Genomic DNA, 20,594 nt, shown 5'->3' on the forward strand with positions numbered 1-20,594 from the left:
AAATACCACTCTAAATACAACTGTGACTATTTAGAAATGAAACCCTAAAATTTTGTGAGCACTTCCATAATAAAATAAAATTTACATCCGTTAAATTACGGTGTAATCAAAATAAACAGTTCTGAATAAAGGGGACAAAATTGGAGAATTTATATAAAGGGGTTGAGCTTTGCTACCTCTGTAAAAGTGGTATAATCTATTATGTTTCTCAAATTTAGAATCATTTGGAGGATTTAAACAGAATGCCAGGCCAAGCCACCAGTTTCTAATTTGGCAGGGTTGGGGCTCAAGAATCAGTATTTCTAACAAGTTCCCAAGTGATGCTACACTGCTTTAGAAAATCTAAAATTAGAAAGAAAACCGTAAGCATCACCAAACATGACACTTGCTGTATCAGAGAATACAATCTAGCTGCAGCTGACAATCCCATAATGCACTTAGAGATCTGTAAGGCAAAGCAAGGTCTACTTTCAGATCTCAAGACTAGTCAGCTAAAGCTTGGTATCCAGGTACCTTTATCACCAAAGTTTAATACCATCCATTAGATATAACTTTAAAATAATTAGAAATCTAATATAAGTACTTATGTTTTCTTCCAGTTTTGAGATATAACTGACATACGGCACTGTGTAAGTTTAAAGTGTACAGCATAATTATTTGACTTCCATGCGTCATGAAGTGATTATCACAGTAAGCTTTATGAACATCCATTGTCTCATACAGATACAAAATTAAAGAAATAGAAAACAACCTTTTCCTCATGACGAGAACTCTTAGGATTTTCTCCCTTAATGACTTTCACATACAACACACAGCCGTGCTGATTATCTTTATCCTGTTGTGCACCGCACCCCTAGTACTTATTTACCTGATATCTGGACGTTTGTACCTTTTGACTGTCTTCATCCAATCTCCCCTCCCCTGATTCCTCACCTCTGGTAACCACATATCTGGTCTCTTGTTCTGTTTGTTTTTCAAGTATAACTGACCTACAGCCCTATGTTACTTCCTGAAACACAACAGTGTAAGTTGATTTTATTATACATTTCAAAAAGTCTATTACAATACGTCACCACACAATAATATTCCATAGTTACTGACTGTATTCCCCACACTGTACATTTCATCCCCTTGACTCATTTATTTATTTATTTAATAAATTTATTTATTTATTTATTTATTTTTGGCTGTGTTGGGTCTTCGTTTCTGTGCAAGGGCTTTCTCCAGTTGCGGCGAGCAGGGCCCACTCTTCATCACGGTGCGCGGGTCTCTCACTGCCGTGGCCTCTCCCGTTGTGGAGCACAGGCTCCAGACGCGCAGGCTCAGTAGTTGTGGCTCACGGGCCTAGCCGCTCCGCGGCATGTGGGATCTTGCCGGACCGGGGCACGAACCCGTGTCCCCTGCATTGGCAGGCGGATTCCTAACCACTGCGCCACTGGGGAAGCCCCTCATTTATTTTTGTAACTGAAAGTTTGTCCCTCTTAATCTCCCTCACCTATTTCTTTCCTCTCCCCATCCTCCTCTCCTCTGGCAACTACCTGTTTGTTCTCTATATCTATAATTCTGTTTCAGTTTTGCTATGTTTGTTCATTCGCTTTTTAAGATCCCACATATATGTGAAATCACACAGTATTTGGCTTTCTCTGTCTGGCTTATTTCACTTAGCATAATGTCCTCAAGGCCCATCCATGTTGTCACAAACAGTAGGATTTCCTTCTTTCTCATGGCTGAATAATAAAATACACATACACAGACAACATCTTCTTTATCCATTCATCCACTGATGGACACTTAGGTTGCTTCCATATCTTGGTTCATTAATGCTGTAATGAACATAGGGGTGTATGTATCTCTTATAATTAGTGTTTTTGTTTTCTTCAGATAAATACCCCAGAGTGAATTGCTGGATCATACAGCAGTTCTACTTTTAATTTTTTGAGGAATCTCCGTACTGTTTTCCATAGTGGCTGCACCAACTTACATTCCTACCAACAGTGCACAAGGATTCCCTTTTCTCCACAGACCACAGACTCACCAGCACTTGTTATTTGCTGTCTTTTGGATAATAGCCACTCTGACAGGTGTGAGGTGATATCTCATTGTAGTTTTGATTTGCATTTCCCTGATGATTAGTGATGTTGAGCATCTTTTCATGTGCCTGGTGGCCATCTGTATGTCTTCTTTGGAAAAATGTCTACTCAGATCCTCTGCCCATTTTTTAATCAAGTTTTTTTTTTTTTTGATGTTGAATTGTATGAGTTCTTTGTATATTTTGGACCCCTTATTGAATATATTATCTGCAAATATCTTCTCCAATTCAGTAGGTGGTCTTTTTGTTTTGTTAAGAGTTTCCTTTGCTGTGCAAAAACTATGTAGTTTGATGTGGTCCCACTTGTTTAGTTTTGCCTGTTTTCCTTGCCTGAGGAGACATATCCAAAAAAAATTACTAAGACCGATATTGAAGAGGGTACTGCCTATGTTTTCTTCTAGTTTTATGGTTTCAGGTCTCACATTTAAGTCTTTAATCCATTTTGGTTTTTTGGTTATTTTCTTAAATTAATTTATTTATTTTCGACTGCGTTGGGTCTTCGTTGGTGCACGCGGGCTTTCTCTAGTTGTGGCGAGCGGGGGCTACTCTTTGTTGTGGTGCGCGGGCTTCTCATTGTGGCAGCTTCTCTTGTTGTGGAGCACGTGCTCTAGGCACACGGGCTTCAGCAGTTGTGGTACATGGGCTCTAGAGTGCAGGCTCAGTAGTTGTGGCGCACGGGCTTAGTTGCTCTGTGGCATGTGGGATCTTCCTGGACCAGCGCTCAAACCTGTGTCCCCTGCATTGGCAGGAGGATTCTTAACCACTGTGCCACTAAGAAAGTCCTCTTAATCCATTTTGAACTTGTTTTTGTGCATGGTGTGAGAGAGCAGTCCAGTTTCATTATTTTTCATGTAGCTGCCCAGTTTTCCCAACACCGTTTGTTGAAGAAGCTGTCTTTTCCCCACTGTATATTCTTGGCCCTTTGTCGTAGATTAATTGCCCATATAAATGTGGATGCGTTTTTGGGCTATTATGTGCCATTGATCCATGTATCCATTTTTGTGCCAGTACCACACTGTTTTGATTACTGTAGCTTTATAATATAGTTTGAAATCAGGGAGCATGATACCTCCAGCTTTGTTCTTCTCTCTCAAGACTGTTTTGGCTATTTAGGGTCTTTTGTGTTTCCATACAAACTTTAGAATTATTCTAGTTCTATTAAGAATGCCATTGGCATTCTGTACTTATTTTAAAATCTATTCACAGCAAATTTCATTAAACATACTCACACACCAAATTCTTTTGTTTTTTTTGCTTTCCCACTAAGGATTTATAATTTAGCAAATAGTTACACATTTGATTACAGAAAAACAGGGAGGTGGGTTTCTTTCTGTTCAACAAAAATATAACATGAGTCATACATGCAAGCCACTTCTGAAATTTTTAATTTTCTAGCAGCCACGTTAAAAAGTGATAAAGGAACAGGTAAAATTAATTTTAATAATATATTTTATTTAATCTAATATATATACACATTATTGTCATTTCAAACCGGTAGTCTATATGAAAAAACTATTAACAAACTATTTTACATTTCTGTTTTGTACTAAGTCTTCAAAGCCCAATGCATATTGTAACTGACACTTATGTCACATCTCAATTTGGACTTGCCATGTTTCAAGTGCTCAACAGCCACATGTGGCTGGTGGCTACACACTGACAGTGCACATCTAAGATAACAAGTATGTTTCTACAAAACATCTTTAATCTTAAACTTGTCCTATATTATTTTTCCTGTCTGAATGTAGAATAACCCACAAATTAAAAATAGGTTGGACTTCCCTGGTGGCGCAGTGGTTAAGAATCCGCCTGCCAATGCAGGGGACACGGGTTCGAGCCCTGGTCCAGGAAATTCCCACATGCCGCGGAGCAACTAAGCCCGTGCGCCACAACTACTGAGCCTGCGTTCTAGAGCCCGCAAGCCACAGCTACTGAGCCCGTGTGCCACAACTACTGAAGCCTGTGTGCCTAGAGCCCGTGCTCCGCAACGAGAAGCCACTGCAATAAGAAGCCTGCGCACCGCAACAAAGTAGCCCCCACTCACCACAAATAGAGAAAGCCCACGTGCAGCAACGAAGACCCAACGCAGCCCCAAAATTAATTAATTAATTAATTAATTTTTTAAAAAAATAGGTAATATGGGTAATGACTCACAGAGAGAATACCAAAACATCAGGAAATATTATTATTACCTTATATCATAACTATATTATTACATCAATAACATATCGAAACTATATTATATCAAAACAATAAGGTATCTGAGAACCAGTACTGTATGTTTAGTGGCACTTACTGCTCAATAAGTATTGTGGAAAATTTCCTAGGAGACCAGTCTCATTTGAGACTGATATAGATAAGCCATCATGTACTTACAAATTATGTTGGACCATGCTGGAGAGGAAAAACATGTAAATAAACAACATTTCACTCTGCTAAACTGTATTTCTCTCAACCACTTCAATGCCACCAGTCTCACCGAGCCAGAAATTGGGGAAGCCGTCTTTTCAGGTCCCATTTATAATTCGTCAGCACAAGTTCCACTGCCCCCTCAATAAACACTCTTGCACCTGTAATTTTCCTCTATTCTACTTTAATTAATGATACAGGGTAATAAACCTTACTACATTCTGGAAAGGTCCACCTAAGAACTTTCAAACTCTGAAAATCTTATTTCTGAAACATGGTTCTTTCCTTTCTTCTATGCCTACTAAATCTACTCTTTGTCCATAGTATAACCTCTGATCTATCATCCCTAACTTTTTGTTATTCACCTCCATTCTGGTTTTATTTGTTTTTCTCCCAGCCTGAGCAATCATGTCGAATACAGCCTCACATCATCTTTTTTTTTTCCAGTCATGTTTATTTTTACAAACCTTTACTTCTGCATTAAACAGTTTTCTCCATTCTACCCTCAGACTTCTGAACCTTCCTGCACACGGTCATGTACATGCTTGCCAAGCACATACACAGTATATCAAAAGTCCTCAGAATTCTATTCTCAGGCATCGTATTTTCTTCCCTTGTATTTTCCCTGTGGAAAATTTCAATTTCCCATGGTAACTGGCAAAACTGGTACTTTGAGAAGAAAGCAGACCCAAGATCTCAAAGCTAAAAATAAGTGATAGAGCACGGATTTAAGATTAAATGGTCTGTCTTCAGATCCTAAGCTCTTAACCACTAATTCTGTAAGATTTCATATATGTAAAATTCTAGAAAATGCAAACTAATCACAGTAACAGAAAGCAGACCAAGGGTTGCCTGGATATGAGGGAGGAAGTGGGGAGGAGAGAAGAATATCAGGGAGAGGCAGAAGAAAGGGGTTCCAAAGAGGTACAAGAAAACTTTGGGGACAGGTGTTCTTTATCTTGACCGTGCCATTGGTTTCAGAGGTGTATGTGCCGAAACTTACCAAACTGTACATTTTGAATATATGCAGTTTATTTGATGTCAATAAATTTGATTTGTTTAAGTAAGCAAAATTAGAAAGCATGGCATTAGAACAGGAATAAACCAACAGACGTTTGCCACAGAAATGCAAGCCCAGACACACACACTCACACCATTTAGTGACCCATACACATATAAACAGAGGTGACACTGTAATCAGTGAGGAAAGCACAGAGTATCTGATAAACTGTTTTTAGACAACTGGCTACCCATACTGGGGGAGGGGGGAAGAACCCTGACTCATATCATACACAAAAATGAATTCTAGATGAATTAAAGCTTTATATATAGAAAGCAAATCTTTAAAACTTCTAGAAAGAAAGATACTTTTTAAGTATCTTTTAAGACAGGGCAGCATGGAAGGATTTTTTTTTTTTAAAGACCCAGAAAGGATACATCGTAAAGAAGAAATACTGGTAAAGCCAACTACGTTAAAATTCAAAACTCCTACACGTCATTTACCATCTTAAAATGTTTTAGTATTTTACCTATATTTTAAGTGCCTGAAATAGTTCTTAGTAAAAATACTACTAAGGAAAATAGAGGCATATTTATACTAGCTTTTTTTTTTTTTAATTTATTTCATTTTATTTATTTTTATTTTTGGCTGTGTTGGGTCTTCACTGCTGTGCACGGGCTTTCTCTAGTTACGGCGAGCAGGGGCTACTCTTCATCGCAGTGTGTGGGCTTTTCATTGTAGTGGCTTCTCTTGTTGCAGAGCATGGGCTCCAGGCGCACGGGATTCAGCAGTTTTGACACGCAGGCTCAGTAGCTGTGGCTCGTGAGCTCTAGAGCGCAGGCTCAGTAGTTGTGGCACACAGACTTTGTTGCTCCACGGCATGTGGGATCTTCCTGGACCAGGGATCGAACCCGTGTCCCCTGTATTGGCAGGCGGATTCTTAACCACTGCGCCACCAGGGAAGTCCCTACACTAGCTTTTTAAAATGTTGATATTTTGTGAACTGGTCAAAATAAATATGATGCAATACTGAACTTCAATTTTCAAAATGTATGACCATTCACAATCACTCCAAAAGAATTAAATACCTAGGTATAAATCTAACAAAACATGTATAGGCTCTGTATGCTGAAAATTACAAACGGCTAATGAAAGCAACTGAAGAAGATCTAAATGAGTTCTTCCCATGAATAGTATATGAAATGGAAACTTGACATGTGTAAAGATAGCCAATCTACTTAAATTTTTCCTCAAAGATGAGGAAAAAGAAAAGATTACTCAGCAGTGACCAAAAAAAAAAAAAGTGTTTTACTGACAAACAGTAGAACTACAATAAGCCAAGCCCAGCGAATCCAAAAGATGTTACATTACAAATTTCCAGTTTTGGTGCCTGAATTCAGCATTGGAGAGCTCAGAGCAAGAATTAAAATCCAATGCAGAACAAAGATGGAATACATGATCACCACTGAGTTCTCCAATGGTCCTTTCTAAAGCGCAAGGTGACAAAATTCCTTAAGTTACCCCCAGTTTTCCTTCATCTCCCTATTAAAATCAGAAACACTCCACTATGCAAAGAAGGAAAAAAGGTCCAGAAGGGAAATGTCAGAACAGACTGAATATTTATTCAACAGGGAGAAAAGAACTGCCACCACAGAGCGAAGATTCTTGTGAATAGGAAATTCAACGACCAGGCTGTCGAGATGCCAGAAGAACTCACTGACCCTTATCCACCTGGCGTTTGTTGAGGCTCAGCTCCTGCCGGCCTACATGGCTACTAGTCCCATCTGACAGCATCAGATGTGGCTCCTATTAGTGAACCCATTACAGGGCATCCATCAGTCAGGGTGAGTCAAGAGGGAGCTCCTTGAACCCTCTGACCCGCTGCACAGTTAAAGAGGTCAAAGTCTTAGAAAGTACCCATGCCAGAAATCTAAAAATACATAAATCTCATGCCAAGTCATTTCTACCTAATTCCTACATTCTCATTTGTATTCTGTATACTATATATTCCACCTCTAATATGTATTCTATATATTCCAATAACCACAAGCAAAAGAACACAGCAACTCACCTTAAAAACATTTTACCCAATACCCCTGAAATACACTATTAAATTCTTATTGCAGAAGTCAAAAGCCCAGACATTTAAACCTGTAGATAAGCCTGAACTGCCTTGTCTCTCAGTTCTTCTCAGCATTAATTTCAGAAAAATGAAAGGCTTTCCATCTGTGGGTCAGGAATCAGAATACAGCAGGAAAACGTCCCTCATCACTTCTAAGTGTTTCTCATTCTGATGGGACCAATGTCTCAGGATAATAACTGTGAGGCCTCATATTGCTGCTTCTTTACCAAAAGTACCCAGATGCCCCCGCTGCACTTTTACGTTAGATCCCTGACTCTGCTAAGTGACCTGGAAATGGGCCTGCACTAACCACTCATAAATACCCGCATGCTGGTATGAGGGAATGTCAGGTATGAGACCCACAAGAATTGGTGACTGAAAAAGGTAACGAATGAAAACTCCTGTTATAAACATACAAACCTTTGGTGTTACTGCAGTGGGAAATGCAGGTTTTGATATTAAAAATATTTCATATCACAAATATTAGCCACAGACACTACCCAAGCCCACAGCCTAATTACTAAGTGATCTTTTCAATTCAAATCACCTGTGTACACTTTTTCTTGACCTGCTTTTTCATGCAATGCAGAATTTAAATGGGCTGGTCTGGAGAGCTGAGATAAAAATAACCCCAAAAACCACTTTGCTACTACTAGATTAATTGCTCTGAATTCTACATTGATCTTTTGGTTTGGTGTGAACTAAATTCAGAGTACAATTTTGCGTGAGGTCCGTATTTTGCAAACCACAAAAAACATATTCAGGAAAACCCCTCAGAGACTAGCAGGACACACAGTCATCACCCTAACACCATTCTTGGCAGGAGGAATAAGACCTTTTTTATTCACATCAACTGAGCTGGAGGAACAGCATCTAACCAGCTTGCCAAGCATCAAGGTCTGTGGCAAACAGGTTATGCCAACTTCAACAAAATCAGAAGGTTTTTCCTCCACAAGACTTTCTCTACCAAAGGACATGAACAGAAAAATGGCTACCTTGCTGTTTTGGCCTTTTACTTCTTATCACAAAAGTATTAATTATCTCAACCCATCTTAACCTTCTTTTGTTTTACATCAGTAAACAGATCTACCTAAGAGCACATTAGCACTAGTAACTTCATGCCAGTAACAATGGCATGTTTCCTATAACTCCTCTTTTGCAATTATATGACTCACTGCCTTTCTAACTCTCTGACCACACCTTTTCAGTTTTCTTCACTGGATCCTCCGTCATTTCCCCCTCTTTACATCTCACTCGATACAACCTTCCTCTGGAGAAATCAATTCATCCCTAAGGCTTTAGCCACTACCCCCATAATGACAGCTTCCGAATATTTATTCCTAGCCTATTCTTAGCCCCAACCAGTTCTAAAAACCTGAGATTCTAACAAAAGTTTCTGCTTTCACTGAATATTTAGTTTAGAATGAGCGCTTTTTTTTTAATCTTTTCTTTTAAAGGACCTTTAAAGATCACCTAATGTGGTCAAACATAAATGTAAGTTAAATCTGAGTACCGTCTACTATATTATTTTCTGCATTTTTCCTGTACTTCATAAATTTTTTTTTTAATTTATGTATTTATTTATTTGGCTGTGTTGGGTCTTCGTTGCTGCGTGTGGGCTTTTTTTAGTTGCGGCGAGCAGGGGCTACTCTTAGTTGCGGTGCGCGGGCTTCTCATTGCGGTGGATTCTCCTGTTGCGGAGTACAGGCTCTAGGCGTGCGGGCTTCAGTGGTTGTGGCACACGGGCTCAGTAGCTGTGGCTCACAGGCTCTAGAGCACAGGCTCAGTAGCTGTGGCGCACGGGCTTAGTTGCTCTGTGGCATGTGGGATCTTCCTGGACCAGGGCTCGAACCCGTGTCCCCTGCTTTGGCAGGCGGATTCTTAACCACTGCGCCACCAGGGAAGTCCCCATAAATTTTTGAAAAATTAAATAATCTAAACTACTCCTAATTTTAAAGCTGAGGAAATCAAAGCCGAAACTAAGTGACTTGCCCAAGATCACTAAGTATAATTTCCTATCACCACATCTCCCACTGTTCCCATCTGGAAAGGAGGAGGACTGAAGGGCGTTGGGTCATGAGACTGAGAGTGTACACAAGCAGACCTTTTTAAAAGGCTACTTCAACTGCACTGAGGTCTGTCTGACATCCCAACAAAAGGTTGAAGAGCTCAGAGAAACTTGCAAAAGGTCACAGGCAGAGATGTGTCATTCAACAGTGCACAGTTTATCTGTACAAAGGTGGGGAGGGGGCTACAAAGTTATCATCGAAAAAAACCTGTGGCGATATTTTAAACCCACTGATATTTAATATTCACCTCCAAATTCAGATAAGAACTTCATAATTTAAAAAAATCTATTCTAGCCACATTAAACATCTATTCTAACCTTAGGAAGTTGGTATTATTATTCTTCTCAGTGACAGATGAGAAAATGGAGGATTACAGAAGTAAAACAACTCATCCAAGGTCACATAACTAATAAATGTAGAAGGCTATTTCAAGCCTAGGTCTGACTCCAAAGCCCATGCTTTGACCACAGTGCTACTAAATCCAGACCACCTCTGTGAAGGTCAACCAATTAAAGGAGATGTTCATAAAACTGGAGCAATTCCATAGATACTATATACTGTACACTGCCCAACACAAAAGGACCTCATTCCATGGACCCTGAACAGGAAAAAAAACAGGTCTTTTCCCACATCCCGTTTTTCCTTCAAGAATTTTAAAATTAAAAAAAAAAAACAAAAAACTCCTGAATCCATGTTCTTTTTCATATGTGCTTAATTTTGTGATTTGAGAGCTGCATGAAAGTCTAGGGTAGCTTCAGAGAGGAGGATGAGATCGATAAAGAGCAATTATAGGGAACCTCCCTGGTGGCGCAGTGGTTAAGAATCCTCCTGCCAACGCAGGGGACACAGGATAGAGCCCTGGTCTGGGAAGATCCCACATGCCGTGGAGCAACTAAGCCCGTGTGCCACAACTACTGAGCCTGCGCTCTAGAGCCTGCGAGCCACAACTAATGAGCCCGCGTACCACAACTACTGAAGCCTGCAAGCCTAGAGCCTGTGCTCTGCAACAAGAGAAGCCACCTCAATGAGAAGCCTGTGCACCACAACAAAGAGTAGCCCTCGCTCGCCGCAACTAGAGAAAGCCCGCGCACAGCAACGAAGACCTAATGCAGCCAAAAATAAATAAATAAATTTATTTTTTTAAAAAAGAGCAATTATAGGAACAGAAAGATAGCAATTATAGAAATAGGTGAGAACTTTCAAAGAGCTGGTTCAAACTGTCTTTTATGGGATCCAACAGGAGAAAGCTGCTTTGGAAAAAGTGAGCCTTGTCAAGTGTCACCAGAGTAATTTAAGAAAAAATAGCAAATCCTGATAAACAGGCATATAACATTCATATAATCACCCCAAATTCAAAAGGAAGTTAGCTTTTCTACTGTTATCTTTTAGAATGAGACCCTTATATTTGAGCAGTTGTCCTAATAACTTACAGGGGTAATTGCTGAAACTCAGTTAGTCCTAAAAACAAATATAAAAACCATCCAAGAATGACCACAAATACAGTCTTTGTTCTCTATGGTACAAGAAACCAATCACAAGCCCATCTGTGTGAGACCTAGCTAATAAGAACACTATTTCAGAGGGGGGTACAAAGAGAAGGATGGATTGCCAAGGGGAAGAAGTCATCTATTAGACTGTGACAAGCTTTTAAGTGTTTGCATTATCATTAACCAACTGCCTGGTTCCCTGGTTCCCACACCTGCCACCTCCATCCAAAACTATCACAGCAGCACTTGGCAACAGGCTCAGCTCCAAAACACTGGCGCCCTCTTCTGACCCTTTTGTAGTACTGCATTCATACCAGGCATTGATGTGAAAATGTCTAATAAAGCCACAAATTAATAAATTTGCAGGTAACATTTTTCAGATAATTCTATATTTGCAATTCCCTGAATAAACCTTAATTTAGCTTGATAAAAATGTTAAATAGCAGACCTTCTACATAAAATTTATGCCAATGAAAAGAAAAGCAACAATGTTCTCTTACCGTTTTAACAGTTTACATATATTAGCTGATAGTATTACAAGAATTAGAATGATGCCAATAACTGACAGACAAAGACCTTACTATGGGCCAGGCACTAGGAGTGAATAAATTAGTTTAATGCTAACAACCTAATGAGGCAGGACTCCTCTTCATCTTACAGATGTAAAACGAGGCACAATGAACTTAAGTAATGTGCCCAGGACCCTGGACCTGGTAGCAAGTGGTAAAACTGAAGTTCACACTCAGTAACTGTGACTCCAGAGCCAGAGCCTTATTTACCCCAAAATATCCTTCTGAGGTATCATGATAAAATGAAACGTGATCAAAATAGAAAAAGTATAAGTTGTAAGGAAAATTATAAATACATCATCCATATCTCTCATTTTCAACAAAATCCCAAACTGTAAAAAAATAAAATACTACATGAAACATTTTGGTCATTTTCCCATTCCTCCTCGCTTGAAGATTCTGAACTTCTGGGTCTAAGATGTTTTTATGCATTCTTTTTACTACCCATTCCTTTTTTCATTACACTATGCCTTTATTTATTATCTTGTTATTTAAAAGAAAAGAAAAAATTAATCCATACTATACGTTTCATTTTTCTTCTATACAGCAGAACTGCTTACCTATTCCTACCTAAATTCTCTATTTCATTGAGATCTTTAGAAAATATTTTCCTTAAGACAGTAAATCCAAATAGCATCATCAATTCCTTCTCATTGCAAATATGATAGATTCTCATCTGCCTGGAATTATTTAGTGTGTTCCTACCTCTAATCAAGGCTGGCAGACTACATAATCTTCTAATATTTCTAAAAATGCTAACTTTATTTTCAAACAGGACATGAAGGCATGTGTCTAATCATCTGCAGTTCAAAACAAGATTTATCTCAAACATTTCTAGATTCCACAGTTTGCCTACTTAAAGCTATTCATAATACCAAAAATTAAGGACACTTAATAACCCAACACAGGCTGACCAAGCTCACTCCCATTCATGACTGAAAGATTTACCACGGGTGAAAACAAATGCCTTTACAACTATCGTTTCATTTCATAACATTAGTTTAAAGTCTACTTAGAAGCACAGACTTAGTCAAAGTCTGAAGTATCAAAAACATATATTAACTGCACCGGTTTAATTTGTTAGATACAAGAATAGAAACAAGATGGTTATAGTTTAGTACTATAACTGACCACATGGCTAAAGAATCCATCATAACATTATTCATAGCTCCCGTATCTCAACACAACAAGAAGTGCACAGGTAATACACAAGAAAAGGTGCCAAGGAATGGACTCCGTGCAAATCCCACAACTCCTTTTACCTCGGTCTGCAGGATGGCGGCCCTCTGCTCCTTAGCAGTCAAGGACTCCTTCAGCACTTCAATGTGCTGCTTGCTGTCTGAGAACTGGTTGGTGAGTGTTTCTAGCTTTGTCTGTAGGGCTAGTAGTTCTGTGTCCTTTCTGGACAGCTCCTGCTTCACCTGACCAATCTAGAGAAGAAGAAAAAGCAGTGTAAGGAAAAAAGAAATAAAAGCACCACCTCTGATCTGGATCTTTGACAGATCCACGTCAAGATATACAGCATTAACTTTATGACAGGACACAATTCATCTTTTTGCACCATCTAATCTTAGCTGACCAACCCCCCCCCCAAAAAAACAAAGCTTATTCAACTAATAGCAAAATTTCCAGTTTTCATTTATTGTCTCCCCTAAACTTTTGAAATCCATTAGAAAAGGAATGGAAGAAGAAAAATTCCAATTCACTTAGATGACTATGAGACAGCAGTAAGCATCTGAACACGACTAAAGCAGTTTTCATCTTATTAAGTCATAAGACACTTCAAATCATACAGCAGGATTAGTGTAGATGGAATACAGAAAGAAAAAAGAAACTTCCTACTATTGCTATTTAAACTCAAAAGCTGCACATTTATTTTTTCATTGTTTTTTTTTCATTCTCAAATGAAAGTGTACATAAAGTCCTTCTTAAAAAGCCACTTTACTGTTATAAGGCATTATAAACATGTGCTTTCTAAAAATTATATAATTTTGAGGAGTTAGGGGTACTGACCTAAAAAATAGATTTCAACTACGAAGTTATATTACCTACAACATGTCATATCAACTAAATGGATAAAAGTATATAACCTAAATAAAGAACGCATAAAATCTCATTCTGTAAGAATCTACATGTGTAATCAAATTTGAATTACTCTGACAGAGTAATCCATAAATCAGCAGGTGCCACTCACTCCCCCATAAATTTTTCTCATCTTAACTTAGAAAACATTTAACATCAAACATCTCCTTTACATTTCTACTGTGTTTCTAAGAATTTTTACTCTTTTATTCTAAATGTAAGCCAAATTAACAGAAATCATATCTGTTTTTACATTGTATCTACTGCCTAAGCAAGGTAGCTATGCACTAAAATATAGACTCTTGGAAGTATAAATTTGACAAGAAGTCAGTAATCTCAGTATCTCTGATGAAACAAAAAATACTTTTTAAAAAGTTGAATGTATCTAAAGTATTTTGACTGTAATAATCTTAGGCATAAGGGACAAAGTTTTTGAGAACAATTTCCCATGAGAAAGTAGGAAATAAATTTTACTGTAATTAAAATTACTTTTAAGGAGCACTAAAACTAAACTTATAATTTACTGTTCTGTTTCATCAGGAAGACAAGCATTTTTCTCATATGCATGAAATCTCTACTTACAAATATAATATTCATTCATTCAACAAACATTTCTGTGTGCTCACTGTATGCAAAATACTCGCAGCTGCTAAGGACATCAGTGGAAGATAGCTGTAAACAGCAGCTACTTCCATCCTGTAACACAGATACGTACCCAGGAGCTGCCACATACTGTAATGGTGTAGCATCTCTCATGACATCCCTTTACCAACATCCCACCCCTAACAAACAGAATGCACTAAAAACGCACTTGTGGTATGAATGAATAGTCAGGAGAAACGTTCAAAATGTTCTCACCTCATCAGCTAAAGAACTATGGCTTAAAGATTACTCAAATTTCCAGCTACCTCTAGACCATGTGATCAAAAATAAATATAAAATCTCAGTTTCCTCATCATCTGCATTACTAAATAATCCTCAAATAATGCTATACTGACCATAAAGACTGAGAAAAAGAAGAAAATATCCTAAATAGAAGAGTTTAGAAGCACAAATTTTCCTTAAAAGTTAGGAGCATAAGGCTTTTGCAGTCAATCCCATGTGAGAACGAACGAGTGTGTCTTCTTGGGTAACTACCTCTCTAAGCCTTGGTTTCCTAATCAGTAAGATGGAGAAAGCAAACCAGTGCCACTGTATTGCGTACAGATTAAACCAAAAAAATGTATAGAATGCTTAGCCTGTTGTTTGACACAAAAAGAAATTAATAATACTAGCTGAGGAAAAAAAAGTTATAGATCAACTTCTCCTCTAGACAATACATGGTTACAACAAACCAAAATGACCCTTTTAGACAAAATATCTCACTTTTCTATCTATAGTATAAAGTGGTCCATAAATAGCAAACACACTAAATTAGCACAGGTGATTTTTTTTTTTTCCTTTAATGCTGCATTCCAGTCTTATCCTACCGTAATTTTCAGAAGCAGTTTTTTTCCTGACACTTGTGAGACAAATGCGTGCACAGCCTAGTATAGGGCAGTGGAGTGCAGAGCTTACCAGCACAGGTTCTGGAACCAAATGGCTTGTGTAAAAATCAAACTCTGCCTCTTACTAACTGTGCTTCCTGAGCACCACTGTGTTACCTCAGCTTCCTTATCCATAAATTGGGTTGAGAATATACCTACCTTAGTAGGTTATAAAATGTTTATAATAAGTACTCAAGTGTTAGCTATTTTATTATAATCATTTTATCACAGTTTGAAATGGAATTTCAAGTTCTCTAGACAGATGATTGAGCTACTGAATAGATTTAGAGACTTTAAGTTTCATGCTACTTCTAACTGACTAGATAACTAAATAAGCTAATCACTTCTATACATCTGTTCCAGAGAAAGTAAAATTTGTTGCAAAATCACCTATCGGGGACTTAAAGATGATGTCTACATATGAAGGTAAAGCACTCCACTCAGGAAATCAGATTCAAATAAACCCTGGGTGATGGACCTAGAACATCTGCACATTCTTTGTACCTAAGAAGAGAAAGAGACCATTCACATAAATCAACAAGTTTCTGGTTAACAGGAAAGGAGTCGAGAAAAAGCAGCTTTGAAGCACCATCCACACAGTGACAAAGCAACAGTAAAAAACCAGGGACAGGGCTTCCAGAGCACATGAGGGCTCGCTGCACACAGGGTGGCACGTGGGTCAAACCGGCGAACAGGAGTCAGTTAAAGAGCAGAGCAGGCTGGTTAGTGCTAGTCCCGGGCAAAGCTGCCGACCACAGAGTGAAAGTGTGAGCACCCAGAGCCAGAGCAGCAGGGTCCCACTGTGGGATCACTGCACGCAAAGGGTAAATCTTACGGCAAAGACCTCGGCCTGAAGACCAGCCGCTCTCTTTTTCAGCTCCTCCCCTTGAGCCTCTTTCGAATTTAGCTCCTCCTTCAGTTGCTCTACCTGTCACGACATTGTTATTCTTTTTCACTCATGTGTCAACTTAGGTCTTCTTATTATCTGCTTTTGAGCCAGAGCAGTAACTGGAAATAACAATAACTCATATAACACAATCAAATCTGTTCCCCTAATTTCCTCTTCAAAGGACCCTAGATGGGCTCACTATTTTCACAGGGTAATGGACTGAAATGTGCTAATCAGCAAATGGGAAGCAGAGATGATATTTTATTTTGTTCTCAAGTTAGAATGATAAATCAAAACTAACAGAAAGTTGGATATGTGAATTTTTAAGTTCTAAAAGTTACATGAAATTGGCCATAGTCATTGATAACAGCTTCTTAAAATAACAGAGGAATATTCTACTGACTTATATGCAGGTATGGGTATCACAGAAAAAAACCAGAAACTGTATCATTAAAGGAACAGTTTTCACTTCTGAGAAATTAGGGAACTAACACAATTGGGATATGGGGGACAGGGGGAGGGGGAGGAACACTTATTTTCTAGCTAATATTTTATAATTGAAATTATGATCTTTAAAACACCACAGACCTGATAAACTGATAACTGTAATAAACTAAATCCTCCAATTTGCCTAAAATAGTCTATAGGATCAAAATAAATGCCTTTGGCTCTAAAGAAGGAATACTGTGACTGAGGTTATAATACAGACTGATATGTCTCAGCGATGCCTATCGACTGTACATACACCCCAAGTGCACGTGGGAAACAATAAACCTGATACACATGGGTCTTCTCCAAGGGAGAGCGCAAAGGGCTTTCCTTTAGGGAACTGCGTTTGAAGGGAAAACACAATTTTATTTAAGCCATTTCAGGAAAAAAAAAGGGGAGGTGGATTCAGTCTCTTAGGCTGAATTTGACTTCTAAATTTGTTCACAAGACATAGAGAACGTGATGTTTCACATAGTGAGAAAAACTCATCTGGATGTAATCTTACTAATCGCCTCAGAAGTGCTGGTAGACATGAAATGTTAAACTGTGATAATACGCACTTAGCCTCATACAAGTAATTTTCTTTTAAGTGAAATTTGAAATAACTATACAACATCAGTAATTCTGACTTTAATTCTGGGAAAGTTCTATCTGAAAGAATTACGGTACAAGTATTCTTCCCTGAAGCCTGATAAAACAGCGTGAAGTCCATCATCACTAAAGAAGTAGGAACATGCATCAATTTTTCAAACCCCATTTAAAAATTACGGTATCACACACCATTACCTTGTTTTTCATAAATTTAGAATGGCTCCGATAGACCTCCATTTGCTTCATTTCTTCCTCTCGTTCTTCAGTACTCAAAGCCCCGTTCGATTTCAGCATCTGAATCTCCTCTTCCAAGTCTCGGAGCCCACGCTCCATAGAGGAAATTTTTGAATCCTGAGGACAAAGGAAGATTTAGACATTAAAGTATTCGCAAAAAGTCAGAGAGGTTGCACAAGCCTGTCTTTACAGAGGTGAAATTTAATAAAGATAAACAAATATGTAGAAATATTGCAACTGGTGCCTTGCTTCTAAAATATATCCTTCATGGCCATATGGTGGAGAGGAGGAGGACTGAGATCTATAGTATGATTTTTCCTCTATCCTTTCCTCTGCACCCTTTTGATTAAAGTTGAGAGTATTAACTAAAGAAGTAGAAGCAATAGAAAACTAGTTAAAGTTTCTAAGTACTTTACGGTCAACAAACTTCTAGTGAAAACATCTGTAATATTAACAGTAAAACCTTTTCTAGCTATAATATTTTATCGTTTTACTTGACCCCTAAAAGGCTTATTTCTGCCCCCAAAGGAGTGGGGAAAAGAGTAAGAAGGTTTCAAAGATTTACACAATAATGCGTATAACCGTATCTACAATAATAAAGATCTGATAACCTCCCACTGCAGAAAAACAAAGGAATGAATAATTACGTTAACAGTTACACTTTATCACACAGTGGTCCCGCCTTTTCCACAGTTTTACTTTCCGTGGTTCTGCTTTCTGTGGTTTCAGTTACCTGAGGTCAACTGCAGTCAGAAAATATCAAATGGAAAATTCCAGAAAAAAACAATTCAGAGGTTTTAAACTGTGCACCGCTGTTCCAATCAACATGATGAGCTCTCACACCATCCCATTCTGTCCCACCGGAACGTGAACCATCCCTTTGTCCAGTGTACCCGCGCCCGTTAGGCACTCACGGCAGCCATCTCGGTTATCAGATGGACAGTCCTGGCATCACGGTGCTTGTGTTCAAGTGACCATTTTTATGCGACAGTATTTTATTTAATACCGTCCCCAAAGCACAAGAGTAGTATGCTGGCAATTCAGATTTGACAAAGAGAAGCCGTAAGGTGTTTCTTTTAAGTGAAGAGGTGGAAGTTCTCGCTAAGAGAAAAAATCATATGCTGAGGTTGCTAAGATCTACAGTCAGAACGAATCTTCCAGCAGTGAAATTGGGATGAAGGAAAAAGAAATTCGTGCTAGTTTTGCTGCTGCACCTCAAACTGCAAAAGTTACGGCTACAGTGCATGACAAGTGCTTAGTTTAGATGAAGAAGGCATTAGATTTGTGCAGTAAGATACTGAGAGAGAGAGAGAGAAAATGAGACCTATTCACATAACTTCCATTACAGCATACTGTTATAACTGTTCTATTTTACTATTAATTACTGTTGTTAATCCCTTACACACTGTGCCTAATTTATAAAATTAATCATAGGTATGTATAGGAAAAAACACAGTATATATAGGGTTTGGTACCATCTGTGGTTTCAGGCATCCACTGAGGGTCGTGGAACCTATCCCCTGCAGATAAGGGGAGGCTACTTACTGCATTAGTAATCTTACTTATTCGCTATACTTCACCATGCATTTCAAATATCTCATAATGATTTCTAAAAAGAAACGTCACTGTCCTTGTAAATCAGCATCACCACGAATATCACCTCCTAGTACAACATCCGTCTATACTCATTTTCTTGGTTTTGTCTGTCACAGTATCTAGTTTATCCTCAGATTACTTTAGATGTCATCAATTACAGAAAAACTCCTACAAAGAATAGATACTTTTACATCTATAGTTGCATATGCTTATTCACCTAAGAACTAAAGACCTTAAAGAGCATACATTCAGTATAGCTTTATTTTATTTGGAATTTTAGAGAAACCATTCCTTTAAGAAGAAATTTTGAGACTGACTTCCTCTTTTCACTTTACCTCAAGCCTGTCTTGACTGACTTTCCTTGTTATCTGAGAGTTAAAGGATTTATCATGAGACAATTACAGCTAGCTATTTTTAGGTTGGGGGAGAGGCGAGGGCTGTACTCCTCTGACTTGCATTGCATTACCTTTAAAAATAACACAACAAAAATTTTCTTTTACAAATCTATTCAAATGAAACTTACATTTGGTTCAAAATTAAACATATTAAATTAACAAAATCAGAGACATTCTAAACCTAAACCAGGATTTTGATTTACTCGTTTAAAACTATCCCGGCCCATGAAGAATAAATAAATAAACGGCTTCAAATGCACTATCTGAAAATCCCCACACAGACAGAGAGGCAGCTCTTGACCAAATCAGACACTCACTATCAAATCATGCACCATAAAATCTGCACCTAAAAAGGGACCATAACTGCAGCTCTGAAAGCCATGAGGCAGAAAAAGAACCTGCCAGACTACTTTCTGGGATGAGGTCAGAAAATTAACTCCTGGTATGTTGGACTAGTTGTAGCACCGACCAGTACTCAGGCTGGGTTTATTTGAGGACAGCCCTTTCCAAGGAGGTTTCTTACTCCTAGAATGTATAATAACTAAATAAATAAATTCTTTATCATCTTACTACTCTACACTTCCCCAGCCCTGGGTCTCCCATCATTAATCAACCAACCCCACTGAGTCCACTGAAATCCTCTTTTCCTTGTTAAATTTCCCAAATGCTCAACTTTTTTTCAAAAGTTGTCTCCCTGCTCTAAGTAAACCCAGGCTTTCTCAAAGGATATAATTTCCCCGAACGCTCTCCAGTGAAGTTCACTAATCCACCAGCACCACAGAGTGGCAGGGAGAAGTGTGGGCAGCCTCCAGGTTCCTCCATGCTGCTCCCATTTAAAGCTCACACTCCTCTCCACTCTCCCTCCGCACGGCTGCCATCTAGGGGCTTCCCCATCACTCCCGCCCGCTGAAGACTGACAATAGATCTCTCCTTCAAATGCCACTCTTGCCATAATCCTAGGATTTCAATGTCCGAATTCCTTGACATCCGTAATGCCAACGCCCTCATCCTCCGGTCCATTTTAGCTATCCAGTTTACAAGACCACA

The 20,594-nt window shown here is 38.6% G+C and overlaps 1 protein-coding gene across 10 annotated transcripts in view; it reads right to left on the minus strand.

The window, feature by feature from the left end:
- The window catches only part of ERC1 (ELKS/RAB6-interacting/CAST family member 1), a 423,805-nt gene that overhangs the window by 300,046 nt on the left and 103,165 nt on the right, over window positions 1-20,594 (minus strand). For 8 of the 10 annotated variants that reach the window (XR_009505264.1, XR_009505265.1, XM_059935032.1 and 5 more), the window contains exons 5-7: window positions 17,518-17,673; window positions 16,189-16,281; window positions 13,008-13,175 (exon numbers count right to left, since the gene is read on the minus strand). Coding sequence is in view for 8 of the 10 variants with exons in the window: in XM_059935032.1 (XP_059791015.1) it covers window positions 13,008-13,175; window positions 16,189-16,281; window positions 17,518-17,673 (417 nt within the window). In the remaining 2 variants the exon portion in view is untranslated. The remainder of the gene's footprint in view (window positions 1-13,007; window positions 13,176-16,188; window positions 16,282-17,517; window positions 17,674-20,594) is intronic. The other 2 variants (XM_059935033.1, XM_059935038.1) reach the window with 1 other exon arrangement.

The sequence above is a fragment of the Balaenoptera ricei genome, chromosome 10 (assembly GCF_028023285.1).
Source record: "Balaenoptera ricei isolate mBalRic1 chromosome 10, mBalRic1.hap2, whole genome shotgun sequence".
Taxonomy (NCBI): domain Eukaryota; kingdom Metazoa; phylum Chordata; class Mammalia; order Artiodactyla; family Balaenopteridae; genus Balaenoptera; species Balaenoptera ricei.